We start from the raw sequence: 13,496 nt of genomic DNA, 5'->3' as shown, positions 1-13,496 counted from the left end.
CCCGGGCCGGGCCGCCGGCTATAGCCTCGGCCGGGGGTCGGGACGCAGCTCACCGGCCTCGCCAACGAAGACCTCGACGGGCATGCTGGCCGGGCTCTCGCCGATGATGTTGTAGGCCGTGAGGACCACCTCGTAGCGCCGGTATTTCTTCAGGTCTGCAAGGGGGACGGGGACAGGGTCAGCCCGCGGGGGCCCCTGCCTTACGGACACGGAGACGCATTCCCACAGTGGGGTCTGTGAGGGCCGCCCCTCTGTGACCAGCACGCCCCTGCTCCCCGGCGCCCGCCGAGTGGCTGAGTGGCCACCCTGCGGAGCAGACACCCCGGCCTGCGCTCTGGGGAGGTGGCAGCAGGCCCTCGCCCACGGAACCTGGGCTGCAGAGGGCGCCCGGGGCTTGCCTTTGCTCTTACAAGAACATTGACCCACATTCAAATATTTTCAGAGGCAAACCAGGGGCCCTTGTGTTTTTAACGAAGGTGCCCTGGGAAGCACTTTCTGAGGCCGCGTGTGTAGAATCACACAGGGCAGGTGGCCAAGCGCGAGCAACAAGGCAAAAGCAGGTGACCTTTAGAGCGAACATTCTGGAAGGTTCTCTCACTGGCTTTCCCGAGGCCTTGCGTGCGGGTCTGACCCCCTCGGTGGTGACACGCCAGCCCCCCAGCTTGCCTCCCTGCGAGCTACGAGGTCAGCAGAGGTTCTGTGGATCAGACACCGACGTCCCTCCAGAAACGGGGGCTGGTTTTGCCCGCACGGCTGAGTGGGGTGCAGCTTCGTACACAGAACCCACCGGCAGAGGCTCCTGGGACCCACAATGACCCGGCCTGTGACTCTCAGCCCTGGGGCTCGTGTGGCTGCCAAGGCCACAGAATGAGGAGGGGACAAACCAGGGCGGCCGTGGACAAGCCACGTAGGTGGGGCTGCCCGTCTCGTCCCTCGTGACCCACAACCGCAGTGTGGCCGAGAGCCACAGAGCACCCTCGTCGCTGAGGCCTGGCCTGCTCGTAGCTCTCAGCTGCTCCTCGGCGAGGTGGCGCGTGTCGTGGGGAAGGCGGGGAAGTGGCCGTGCGTGGCGGGCTCGGGGTGAGTGAGCACATGGCCATGTCTACGCAGCAGCACGGAGTACGCCCTGACTCACAGGCGTCCGCGGAGGACAGACGCTGTGGGATTCCCGCCCCCCACCGCAGGGCCGGGCTGTCCCCGCAGACAGGGAGCGGCAGCGGGGGCTGGGGAGGGCGCGGTCAGTGCCTGACCGAGGGGTCTGTCTGGGAGCACGGAAAGTTCCGGAGGTGCTGGTGGCGGTGACGGCCGCACGATGCGAATGTGCTTGCTGCCCCTGGACTGGACACTCAAGCATGGCTAAAAGGGTGAATTCTATGTTCTGTATGTTTTACTATAATTACAAAAGGAATTAGAAGGGACACCGCTCAGGCCGACTTCCTGTCCCGAACCGGCCGGCGCCCCCTCCCCGCTGTCCCTGGCCGGTTCCTGTGCTGTCTCCCCGGTGGTGGCCGCGTGCCGGCATGCGGAGGGGCGAGCTGGCTTCCGGGGGGCCTGAGGGGCCGGCTGGCCGGCCCGCCCGCTCCCGGCCGGGGCGCTGTCACGCCGAGGGCGGCACTCACGTGTTAACTCGTACGTGGTCAGCGTGGAGCTGCTGTTCACGGTCCTGAAGCTGGTCTGGGCTGCGGGGCGAGCAGGGAGGAAAGGCGGTCAGCGTGTGGGGAGCGGCCGCCAACGCCGGGCTGCGCCGGAAGCCGCTGGCCGCCACCCGCCCTCCAGGGCCGCGAAGGCCCTGCTGCCGGCCCGCGCTTCCTGTCAGCTCGACCGCCTCCCCCGGGCTCCCGGCCTCCTCCTGCCCCAGACGCGCTGCACTGAGGCCGCCCCAAAGGGCCCGGCTGCTTCTCCCCCGAGGAAGGCACGGCGCACAAGCCGCACGCCTTCCCAGCCGCACCCCGGCCTCGTGTCGCCGTGGGCTCCTGCCCGCGAGAATCCTCCCGCCCCGCACGAATCCTGCCCCACCTCCCCAAACATTCAGGTTTGCTGGGCCCTCGTCAGTCCCTTGCCCTCCACGCCCTCTGTGACACCCTCTCATGCTCATGACCTCCGTCAAAGGGCTCCTCCTCTGTGAAGACTCCCCTGGTCCCCCAACCGGGGGACCCCAAAGCTCGGGAGTTTTCTGCTCGCTGCCACCTCACTGTGCGCCCCGGGCTGTCACAGAGCCTGGTCCACCCTCCCCTCCAGCCTGCCGTGCACGAGCAGGTACTCGGCGGTGACCTCAGGACCCTCGGGAGACGGGGCTCACCTGGGAGCTCGGTCCGCAGCGCTGAGGGGGTGCTGAGCATCTTGGGCTCGGTGGCCGAGGCCGCCTCATACTCCAGCTCCCGGTAGTAGATCCTGTAGCCCTGGAGGAGGCCGTTGAGGCTCTCGTCCCGTGGAGGCTGCAAAGACAAAGCCAGTCAGCCCTCGGAAGCAACACACGCCCATGTTTAGCCGGCCGGCTGCCAGGAGGAAGTCGCTTGTTCACAAAGACGGGTCTCAGTTTACAAGGGAAAAGGCAGGCGTGACATTCGGGAGCGGGGACACGGGACTCCCAGGGACAGAACTGGCTGTGCAGCAGCCTCTCAGAGCCCAGGTTTCCTGGGGCCTGGCTGGGGACCAGGGCATCTCATCCCGCGTCCAGCAGACAAGTCACCGAATGCGCCCAGGGCAGGGGACGGAGTTCACAGACCGGCGAGGAGGCTGCCCGCTTCCCGTGACCCTGGGGCCTGCACGGTCTCTGAACGGGGTTTAACCCGCTTCCTGTTCGCCGAGTTTGGAACGAGCCCGTCCGCCATGTGTGGAAGAGGCCCCCCATGCCCTGGATGTCCGGGGAGCGCATGGTGGCTCCGTGTGACATGTGGAGAGCTCCGGAAGCGATGCTGAGCCCAGGCTCCAGCTGGCTGCTCGACCCGCATCCTCAGCAGGCGGAGGCCTGGCTGGCTGGTCTCCAGGGTCACGGGCGGCCCTCAGCCCCGGCCGCGCCTGGGGGTTCTGCTCCACACACGTGTGTCCCTCGCGCTGCCTCCCCCACGGTGCCCGTGACATGCCGTGGGCTTGGCAGGTACCGTCAGTGCGGTGGGGGTGAGCTGGCGTTGCTGGGGGCCAGGGTGACCCGTCTGTGGCGCATTCCGCCCTGGACTGGCCCTCTGCACGGGCGGCTGCTTGACGGGAACTGGGGCCCTTCCTGGAAGCGCTGCCTGCCGCCGCCCGCACTTCGGCCCCGAGCCGGCGGCCTCGCTGGGGCCGAGCGTTTGCTCCGTTTTCGAAGCTTCTGTTCCAGTGTGGCGAGCTGGCAGGCGGCGTGTGGGCTTACCAGCCACAGCAGCAGGAGGGGGCGGGAGGCGAGGGGCGGGGGGCGGGGGCTGCCCAGGACTGTGACAGCGTGTCCTGCAGGCAGCAGGGCGGGAGGCAGGAAGAGTGTGGGGCCGGCGGTGGCCAGGCTCCCTCCCTCGGCCGCCCGCACAGGGACAGGTGCAGCAGAGGCCTGCGGGGCTCAGGGCGTCCAGCGTGGCGCCCGGTCTCGTGCTGAGCAGAGGCCTGGAGCCGTCACGTGGCATGCACTTCCTGCACAGGGCCCAGGGGAGCACGGGGCCCCCAGGGAGCCTGGCTCCACGCACAGTCGCTGGCTGGGACACACGCACGCGTCCTGGGGCTTCAGGCGGCACCAGCCCCGCGCAGGGCAGGGACCGAGTCCCCAGGAATCAACTGTGACCGGCCACGCCTGGGAGCCTTGAAATCGGTCGGGGCCTTGACACGGCAGGCGGGGCTTCCATTTTTAGGCAAACTCTTTTACAAGAAAAGACTTATAAGCGAAATGCTTCATTCGGAATTCAAAACCATACTTAAGCATAGTCTGCTTTGTTCTGATTTACTAAACTGTCTTTAACTACACGTCGGCTGCTCACAGCTGACGGGAATTGGTTTCTACGTGACATCGCGCGGCCCACCTCCTGCGATTAGTTCGTTCTGCTGGGCTCAGAAGGGGACAGCTGATGGACACAGGCCAAGTCCCGCGGGTGCAGCCGGAGCCGTCCAAACGCCACCGAGGGGCTCGGGGCAGGACGGCCGACGGCGGCCACGATGACGGCCACTGGGGCTCCGGTGACATGTCCCAGCCCTGCGCGTCGCCGTCACGGGGCAGGGGCTGACCCAGCTACCTGCCGCCAAGCGCCGCCAAGCGCCACGGCGACAAAGACGCCGCCGGCCTCCGGGAGAGCGCAGCGGGGCGGCGCCCGGGCGCGTCGGGGCGTGCGGCACAGGAGCGGGGGGCCTCGGGCCCCCGCTTCGAGCCTTGCCCCGTCCTGCCGCAGCCGACTAGGACCTCCTGGTTTTACAGAGGAGCCGGAGCCACCTTCCTGAGGGCACACGGGGGCCTGCAGACCCACGGCCACGCCCCCCGCCCCCCTCCCCGGGCTCCAACGCTCGGGGGACGTGGCTTCCCAGAGGCAGAGGCGGGAGCCCGGGGGCTCGCTGACCTTTCCTTGGTCCCCACCCAGCCCCCGACGCCCTGCCGAAGCTGGAAGTTACGAAACGCCACGGCGGTGAATTCCCAGTTTCCCAGGAAGACGCCTGGAACCGCCTCGCGATCCCCCCCGACGGCCCCCGCCACCTCCAAGACGCCGTCGCACAGGCAGGGAGGACAGGCGGCCAGGTGGCCACCGGGGTCTGTCGGCCCGGAAGATCACGCACTCCGGACCGAAGCCCTCCTGTGTGTCCCGCGTGCACGGCAGGGTCGGGGCGTGAGGCTGAGCCTCGTGCAGTCAAGGCTCCCGCGCCTCACAGCCAATTCCACCGCTGAGGCCCCCCCGGGCCTGCGCGGGCGCAGCAGGGCCCTGGGGCTCGGTCCCAGCCTCACAGGGCAGACAAACGCCACGCCTCCTTCCCACGCTCCCGCCTGGGGGCCGCCTCCGAGCCCCGGGCCGCACCCCGCTCCTGTCTGGGCCAGGCTTGTTCCCAGCCCCGGACGCCTTCAGCAGCTGGGGGACACCTGTCTGGACACTTCTTGCCCCCTCCCTGCTTGGCCCCAGCCCCACCCAGAGGGGCCCCCAGCCTGCTCCGTCCCTCAGGGGTTACGGCCCCTGGCCCTGTTGGTAAAGGCCAGAATGGCATGCACCGTGGAGGCCCTGCCCCGCCCCCCCCACACAAAGCTCCCGAACACCCCACCCCTGCGACGCTCTGCACCCCGCTAGCCCTCCCTTGTGACCTGCTTCACGGCCGCCGGCGTGCACCTGCCAGGCCGGCTTCCACTGTCCGGGAACCCACGCTGGACCGTCCCTCCCGCTCTGCTGGCCGACCTTCCGTTCGCTCTCGGGCACCTGGCGGGGCTCGGCCTGTGGCCAGGCACCGGCCCTGCGGTGCTGAGGGCGTGGAGGCCCAGCACGTGTGGGCCGCGACCCCCGGGCCCCTACCTGCCACTGGATCAGCACGGAGGAGGTGGTGTGCGGCGTCACCGAGACGGAACTTGGCGGCTCTCCTGGAACTGAACGCACAGAGAGGAGACGCAGCTGGAGGGCCGCTCGGCGCCGCTGGGGCCAGCCCACCCCCCCCCCGCCGGCGGGGCCCGCAGGCCGGCCCCGCGCTCTCCCCTGCGGACGCCGTCTCCCGCCTGTGCAGCCGGTGCCGGGAGAGGAGGGGCCGGTCCCGCGGGTGGGGGCGCCCGCAGACGGACCCGCGCTGGCCGCACGAAGCGGCTGGCCCCCCTCCACCGAGATGCTGGCAAGGCTGGGAGCCCCCGCCGAGCTGCCCCGCGGTCCCCACGGACCTCAGGGGCCCACAGACCCTCCCCGGACCAGGGGCGTCGTTTGTTTATTTTATTTTTTATTTTTTTGAGGTGCTTTGGTCAGAGCGACTTCTGAACAGGACAAACCATCAAGCCAGGCCACAGCGCTCTTGGCTTTAACCGCTCATGGGACTGTCACGTAGGGGCTGACTGCTGGTGGCCGCGGGCCTGGGAGGCCTGGGTGTCCGTGGTGGCTCCGCTCTGTTCTCTGGAGGGACGAGGTCGGCTTGACCTCCGCCTGTGGCGTGCCCCGCACTCTAAACTCTAGAATCCTCCCATCGGGCGCAGCAGGCCTTCCCGAACCCCCTTCCTCTGCGCCCCATGTCCCAGCATCAGGAACCGGCCTTTTCCAGCCCTGGCCATGATCTCCCGAGACCCTGGACGTATCAAACGCTGGAAAGTCACCGCTGATGGGGTGACGGGGGGTGTTCTCCTCCCCGGCCCCCCCCCTCGTGCCTGGCAGACCACCCACTCGCCAGCCCGGGCCCGGTCGCTGGGTAGCCTGCTCTGTGAGGCACTGGACGGGCCGGGCCCCCTCCCCGCCCCGGTGCCCTGTCCTGCCTCGGGGACAGCTCTGGAGTGCAGGCCCTGGGCCTCCCGCTGGCCCATCTCATCCAGCTCCCCGACCACCTCGACTGCGATGACGGGGTGACTCGACGTCCTAACTCCGTAATAAGAGGAAGCAGAGTTTGCCAGCCCAAATCATGCCTTTTTGGGATACTGATTATTTTCAGCTGGTGAATTTTTAAGAAACAGAAAACTCGAGACCCTTTAATGCTTCCCCCCCCACACACCTGTCTAACGGAAAGCAGACACAGAGGCCTGCTCAGGGCACGGAGCGCCCCTCAGCTGAGCGGCTGACACCTGGGAACCCGCAAAGCGCTCGCCGGACTCGCTCCTGGCGGCGGGGCGGGGACCTGTCGGCCACACGTGCGCCCGCGTCCCCTCTGGAGTCCCAGCCCCCGCCCCCTGCCTAGTCCGCATGCGCACAAGCCTGAGCGTCGGCCTCGGCCTCGGCCTCGGGCCCGCTCCCCCAGACGCTCAGGTGTGGTACAGCCCGCGGCCTCCCCCTAGCAACCTGTCTCATGCCAACTGGATCATTACAGTAGCCAGAGAATCGAGGAGGGAAGAAGGAAAGTTAATTTTCCTCCGTCACAGGAACCAGCCACGCACTCAAAGGACTCCTCCCCCACACGGGGCCCCCCAGGGCCCGGAGGCTCCCAGCCTGCAGGTCTCAGCGGAGAGCCGGAGAGCCGGAGAGCCGGACTCACTCAGACAACACAATGCAAATACAATGCAAATCAGCTGCCGAGAGCAACTGCAAATCTCGGAAAGAGATAACAAGATAGGTGCCTCAAAAGAAGGGATTTGAATATCAAAGGGTTAGGAGCGGCCTTTGGGAAGCCTGAGGGGCCCTTGGGCTGGAGCCGGTGAGGGGGACTGGCAGTGGGGGGGGCCTGGAAGTCCTGCTCCCACAGAGTCCTCAGAGACAGCAAAGGCCGCTGGCTGTTGGCCTCTTTCTGGTACGAATCGGTGCTTCCTGGCAAACGCTGTTGCAGGCGGCTTGGATGCGAGATTAACACGGAAAGCAAGCCCGAGACGAGCCCCGTTTCTCCAGGCTCAGCCCCCCTCTCCTCCTGGCCCGTCCGGCTGCGGGCTCTCGGCGAGCTCGGCCAGGCCCAGGCCCAGGCCCGTCCGAGGTCAGGGACACTGGCCTGCAGGGCTCTGCTCTGCAGCAAAATGACCTGCGTGCTGCTGAGGAGCTGGGGGGTCCCGCGGGCCCTCGGCGGGGTCCTTGAGATCCCCTGAGCCCTCGCCGGAGAGGCTCAGCTCCCAGGAAGGGCAGGGCTGGGGGCGCAGGCGCCCGTCGGGAGACAGCGCTGCTGGCCGCTGGGTGCTCAGCCCGGGTCCGCGCCGGCCGAGACGGCACAGCAGTCGCTCTCGTCCTGAGTCTGGCCGCCCGGCCGTGTTGGCCGATGCTGCCCACCCCCCCCCCCGCCCCCCAGCTCGCTCCGGGCCTGGCAGCAGCATCACCCAGAGCTGTGACGGGCCTGCGGGCCCTGCTCCTCCAAGCGCTCAGGGGTCTCCCGTCCCCCACTAAGCGTGCTTCTGTCGAACAGCCAGTCTGGGAAGGCCGGCGAGAAAAACGCGGACCCTCTTAAAACCCAGGGACCCCGTGATGCTGTCAACGGCCCTGTGAGGTACTCAGTTTCTGGGGTGCTGACGGGCCGCACAGCTGAGTGCCACTGCCCCCTCGGGTGACCCTTCCTGGCTCAAGGTGGAAGCTGGGCCTCTCTCTAGGAGCCAACGAGTCGGGGTGCAGCTAGGAAGCAGCCCCGGCTTGCTCACCGTCCTGCAGAGTGGTTACCGCCTCTGTCTCTGCGCTGAAGTCGCTGTCCCCGATGTCATTGGTGGCTTTCAGGCGCAGCTTGTAGGATGTGAAGGGCCTCAGCCTGCAAGAAATGGAGAAGAACTCAGACCCTCTGGAGACCCTCCTGCCCGGCCCCCTCTGCGAGGGGCGCTTCTGGGCCTGGGGTTGACTCACTCCTGGTGGCGGCGGGTGAGGCTCTAGAAGCCCCTGTCCAGGAGAACCCCCCCCAATGCCCAGCACTGAGGCCTGCTCAGCCGGCTCCCGCCCACAGGGTCAGAGCACAGTGTGTGTGTGTGGGGGGGCCTGGCCTGCAGACGCCCTCGCAGATGCCACCCAGGGGAGCAAGCGGGGGCTCCAGTCACACCTCAGGGAGACCACTGTCCCTGTCACCCCGGCCTCGTCGGCCTGGGGCCTGGGGTGTGCCGGCCAGCGGTGCAGAGCCTGTCTGCAGGACGGACCTGGGAAAAGGTTGGGGTGGGGGGGGCGCTTGGAGCTGTTGGTCCCCGGTACACGGAGTGTGGACGGAAGAGGAGGCACGTGCCCTCAGAGGTGTGTGTCAGACTCTGACCCTGTGGGCGGGAGCCGGCTGAGGGCCGGGGGCCCCTGACGGCAGGGCCCTGGCTCCTGGATTGGGTCCCCCGGTGCGCTTGGTACCTTTCGACGGTGCAGGCCGTGGCCCCGTGGCTGACGGACGAGGAGTAGGTCCGCCACTGTCCCCTGGGCAGCTCTCGCACCTGCACGGTGAAGTACCGGATCGGGGAGGCCCCGTCGCTGCCCGGCACCCACTGGAGCCGGAGGCTGCGGGCGGTCACTTCTGCCTGGGGCACCAGCAGCTCTCTGGGGGGCGCCGGCCGCTCTGCAACCAAACAGGGACGGACGAGGGACACGTGAGAGGCCACTCTCCCCAGGGAGGCTCCACCGGAGAGTGACCGCGGCGCTGCTGGCTGCTGGGTCCATCTGAAGGTGACCCCTGGTCTCCCTGGGGTGTGACTCGAGCCCCCGCCTGCTCCCAGAATGACCTGCCCTCCGGGCAGAGACAGACAGAGCGTGACTCGGCGAGCAAATGCTCCTGACCGCCACGCTGTTGGGGGTGGGGGCTCGATGGCACCCGGCCTCCCCGGGGAGGGGTCTCGACAGCACCCGGCCTCCCCGGGGCCCCACGGGCCCCTCCGCAGGGCTTTCGTTCTGATTCAGGGCTCGGGGCAGCTTCGACACCGAGTTCCTGTCCCTGGATGTGACCGTGAGGCCGGGAGGCTGCGGGCATCATGGTCCGTCCTCCCCCCGGGGCGTAGGCGCCTCTCGCCGTCCCTGGGCCTCTGTCCGGCGGCGACGGGGCGGGGTGCAGGGACGCGGCCCTGGCCTGCCCCGGCATGCGGATCCCTGGCCTGTCCCTACATCTCCACGCCCCATCGATTTCAGCAGAGAAGCTCCACGGGGGAGAAATCATTGTTTAATCGTGTGTCGTGAAGACGATTGATTCCAATTAGACCGCGTGCCAGGGACACAGCAGCAGGGGCCTGCCCGCCGTCCGTGGTGGGGGTGGGGGACTGAGCTCCCGGACCTACCCCAGCCTGCGCCCCCTCCCGTGGCCACACACAGCTGCCCAGTGCCGCCCGCCTCCGCCCCGGCCCCGGGCCCCTCTGAGGCCCCCATCCAGGACATGTCGGCCCCGGGAGGGCGAGCCAGGCGCGCTGCCCCTGAGCCACAGGACAGGACCGGGGGCCTGGCAGGTGGGGCGGGGCGGGCGGGGCGGGCGTGAGCGGCACCTGGGAGGACGCGGCCTCGCCCGGGAAGCGCCCGCTCCGGGGCAGCTGGGCAGCGTGGTGGACGCCCGGGGCCGCGGCCCCCGCTGTGCGGGCCGCGCGGGCCGGGCCCAGGCCTCCTGCCGCCAAGTTCGCGGCTCCCGTCCCCGCCATCGGCCCTGCCCGCCGGCCGTGCCCGGCCCGTGGCCTCGAGGCCTCACCTCTCCTCTCGGTGGTGATGACGGTGGCCTCCAGCGGCTCGCCCCAGCCCTGCCTGGTCTTGGCGGACAGCCTGAAGATGTACGCGGACTCTGGGGCCAGCTCGGTGGCCGTGAACTGCCTGACGGTGGCGCCGACCTCCACCGTGGTGAGCGTGTTGGGGCTGCTGCTGGCCAGGCGGTAGGCCACCTGGTACCCTGCGGGTGGGGACACGGACGGCCGCGGTCGGTCACTCCTCCCGGCCCCCCGGGGACACCCCACAGTCACGGCTGCGCTGGAACCCAAACAGCCCGCCGCCTCCTCGCTGCTCCCCCTCCCTGCCTCTGAGGGGCGCCGGTGCCACGGAGTGGGGGGCCACCGCCGTGATGGCTGGGGCTCCGCGCGCCCGGCCCCCAGGGCACCGGGTGCCGGCCCATCCTCCACGGCAGCAGGATGGGACGGCGGTCCGTCTTCGCTGTGGCCGCTGGCGCGCCGCGAGGGCCCTGTGCTGCCCACGCCTCCCGCCTCCGGCCCTGGGCTCGCCTGGGCCGAGGGCACTGCCCCTCCTAGAAAGGTCTCGGCAGCGCCAGCTCCCCGGGCGGGCTGGGTGGCCTTCCCTGCCACTGCCCCGTCTGCCTGCCGACGTCCCGCTCCCCGGCACAGCTCCACTCCCCGTCCCCCCACACCCCACCGCTCCCCAGGGGCCCCCCGGGCGCAGTGCAGGCTCAGCCCGGGGTTCGCTGTGCCTGCGCCCTCTCGGGACCTGCCAGACTAGCTGCTGGGCACAACGGGCACGCGTCCCCTGCGGGCTGCTGGTGGCCCGTGGGGTGGCGTAGAGCAGGCACTCAGTGCAGGGACGTTCCGGGGCGTCGCGTTACTGCAAGAGGGTACCACGAAGCAGGCCTCCGCTGCCCCTAGGCGGCCCCTCCCCTCCGCCCGTGTCCCGGAGGCCTCCGCGTCACCACCTCCACCGAATCTCACTCCGGGCCTCGGGGCCTCACCCAGGCACTGCCCGTGGCAGTCCTGGGGTGCCTGATGCCGGGCGGGGCGTGAGCCTGCGCCCCACGAGCGGGCACAGGGCGGGCTACACGTGGGGTGGCGTGTGTCACCCCAGCACCTCCTGCCTCCCTGGGGACAGCAGCACTCACAGCCAGTCTTTCCGCCGCGGCCCCCCCTCCAGGCTGGGACCACATCTCCCGTCATCGAATTAACACGCACCCCAGAAAACTGGGCTTCAGCTGCCGGTTTAAACACGAGGCACTCACACGGCTCACTGGTACCTTTTCACCTGTACCACGTTCACGTGGCTCGAAAATGGTGCACAGCGCAAAATAGTTTAAGGCAAGTCTCCCTCCACCTGTCCCCAAGCCCCCCAGACCCCGCTGCCGAGGCCGGTGGCCTGGTGGGGTCTGAGAAGGGTCTGAGGAGCTCCCTGCAGCTGCGGCACCCGCCGCCCACCTGGCTCTGCACGCCGGCGCCTGTGCGGCCGGCGCCTGTGTGCCCGGCGCTCGCTCTGCTTTCCCATCTGATCCTTCTGAGGGTCCATCCCCTGGTCTTGGCTCTCCCAGGACTTAACCCGGAGAGTGCTGGCGGGGGGGGGGGCACCTACTCGACCCTCTGGCTCCTTCGACAGCACCCGCTGTGCGTGACGGGCGGGGGTGACCCAGCGGCCTGCCCCCGCACCCTTCCGCCTTCGCCAGCATCGGCTTCGCGATTGCTTTTATTTACCTCCTAGTAGGAGCCTTCCAAGCACATCTCCAGCTCCGTCACCTGACTATTACCTCCGAACTCTAGCCTGGACCCTCAGCACGGCTGGGAAAGCGGTCAGGGCGCGCTCCCACGCTTGACCGGACTTCACAGGCAAGCGCCGAGCCTGCCCCGGCAGACACGGGCAGACACGGGCACCGCCGGTGGGCACGGCCGGCTGTGCTGCTGTGAAAACCTCCAGGGCGCGGCAGGACCCACGGTGGGCGAACTGAGCCCCCTGCGTAATGCTCCTAGTGAGGAAAAGCTGCCAGTCCTCCCCCAGAGAAGCAGAAATTAACTGTGAAAAAATAACACAGACGGAGACCCTTGAAAATGGAGCCGGGGTGGCCACCCCAAAGGACCTGCCTCGCTCATCTTGTGCCTCAGGCCCTGGATGTTAAAACGGGAACAAAGAGCCTCTGGACTGGGCCGGGGGCAACATCACGTCCCAGGGAACTGGCGGCAAAGGGAACAGGAAGGCGGCTCTGGCTGCCGGACGCACCAAGGCGTCGCTCGGTCACCTGCACCAGTGACCGTCACTACCCCGTGCTTCCCGCCTTCCTCATGTGGACGTCACTGTCCCTTCTCACGAACACCCCTCGCCTTCGCCTCCTGATCGGAGCACCCTTTGGGCCTCGCCTGATTAGTGGTTCTGGAATCGCTGTCCTTACTGATCTCGAATAGACGCTCGCCGCCTCTGGCCCTGGCCTTCCGTTTTCAGGCCGATGTAAGCGTGCACTGCAAACAGACTCCCGTGTGCACGTCTGGGGCCTGCCTACGCGCACGCGGACTTCCCGGGCGGGACGAAGCCGAGCTGGCGCCTTCTCTGCAGAGTGACAGCTGCGCCGACCCCCGAGGGGGCCGGGGGGGGTGCAGAGGGGGCCTGACGGAACGTGCCCTTCAGCACCCATGACACCAGAGGCCCCGCTGCCGCCACGCAATGCGGGTGAGCCTCCCTGGCACCCTGACCCCTGTCACTCTGCAGCGAAAATCCAGTGACGAACTAGAATTTTGTTCAAAGGCATGTCTTTGCGAATCACAGAATTTGGGGATTAATGGGAATTAGTCTCTCCGTAAAAGTCCTCTCTCCCAGCCTTGCTGGCCCGGGCCCACTTTCCACTGACGGCGCCCCCCCGCCCCTGTCCGCGGTGCCCCCCCGTACCCCGCAGAGCCCCGAGTGACCCCTGACCTCGCCCACTCCTCGGCCTGGGCACCTCCCTGCGCTCGACGGTGTGGCCGTCTGTCTTTAGACTTGACCCGGCCACAGAGCATCACGGGCAGGGCTGCCCTGGGTCGCCGCCGCTGGCCAGCCTGGCAGGAGGTGAGCAGGGAGCCGGCTACGCAGGGGCAGGGCCTGGAGCGAGGCCGGGTGCCCTGCCCCACACCCGACACCCCAGCCTCTGAACGCTTCTGCCTCAGGCCTGAGGGTTCCAGTCACCCCAAGTCAGCCCGAGTGAGGAGCTCACGAGGGAGGCAGAGCAGAGGCAGAGGCCGTGACACAGAGACTGTCTGGGCACTGAGGCCCCACCGGACACTCTGGAGACGCGGAGGGGGCGGCACTGTCGTCCACCCACGCCTGCCACTGGCCGAGGGCCACTTCCCCACGCCCAGGGGCAGACGGAGC

The 13,496-nt window shown here is 68.5% G+C and overlaps 1 protein-coding gene across 1 annotated transcript in view; it reads right to left on the bottom strand.

Annotated features, from left to right (window-relative positions):
• Positions 1 to 13,496, bottom strand: part of SDK1 (sidekick cell adhesion molecule 1) — a 308,508-nt gene that overhangs the window by 27,218 nt on the left and 267,794 nt on the right. Inside the window, exons 29-35 of the mRNA XM_036225179.1 lie at positions 10,150 to 10,344; positions 8,841 to 9,042; positions 8,165 to 8,268; positions 5,445 to 5,515; positions 2,300 to 2,435; positions 1,620 to 1,679; positions 54 to 155 (exon numbers count right to left, since the gene is read on the bottom strand). Of these exons, the coding sequence (XP_036081072.1) occupies positions 54 to 155; positions 1,620 to 1,679; positions 2,300 to 2,435; positions 5,445 to 5,515; positions 8,165 to 8,268; positions 8,841 to 9,042; positions 10,150 to 10,344 (870 nt within the window). The remainder of the gene's footprint in view (positions 1 to 53; positions 156 to 1,619; positions 1,680 to 2,299; positions 2,436 to 5,444; positions 5,516 to 8,164; positions 8,269 to 8,840; positions 9,043 to 10,149; positions 10,345 to 13,496) is intronic.

This window comes from Rousettus aegyptiacus, unplaced genomic scaffold, assembly GCF_014176215.1.
Source record: "Rousettus aegyptiacus isolate mRouAeg1 unplaced genomic scaffold, mRouAeg1.p scaffold_m13_p_7, whole genome shotgun sequence".
In the NCBI taxonomy this organism is placed as follows: Eukaryota; Metazoa; Chordata; class Mammalia; order Chiroptera; family Pteropodidae; genus Rousettus; species Rousettus aegyptiacus.
The sequence above is the reverse complement of the archived record's forward strand: the minus strand, read 5'-3'. Positions and strand labels throughout refer to the sequence as shown.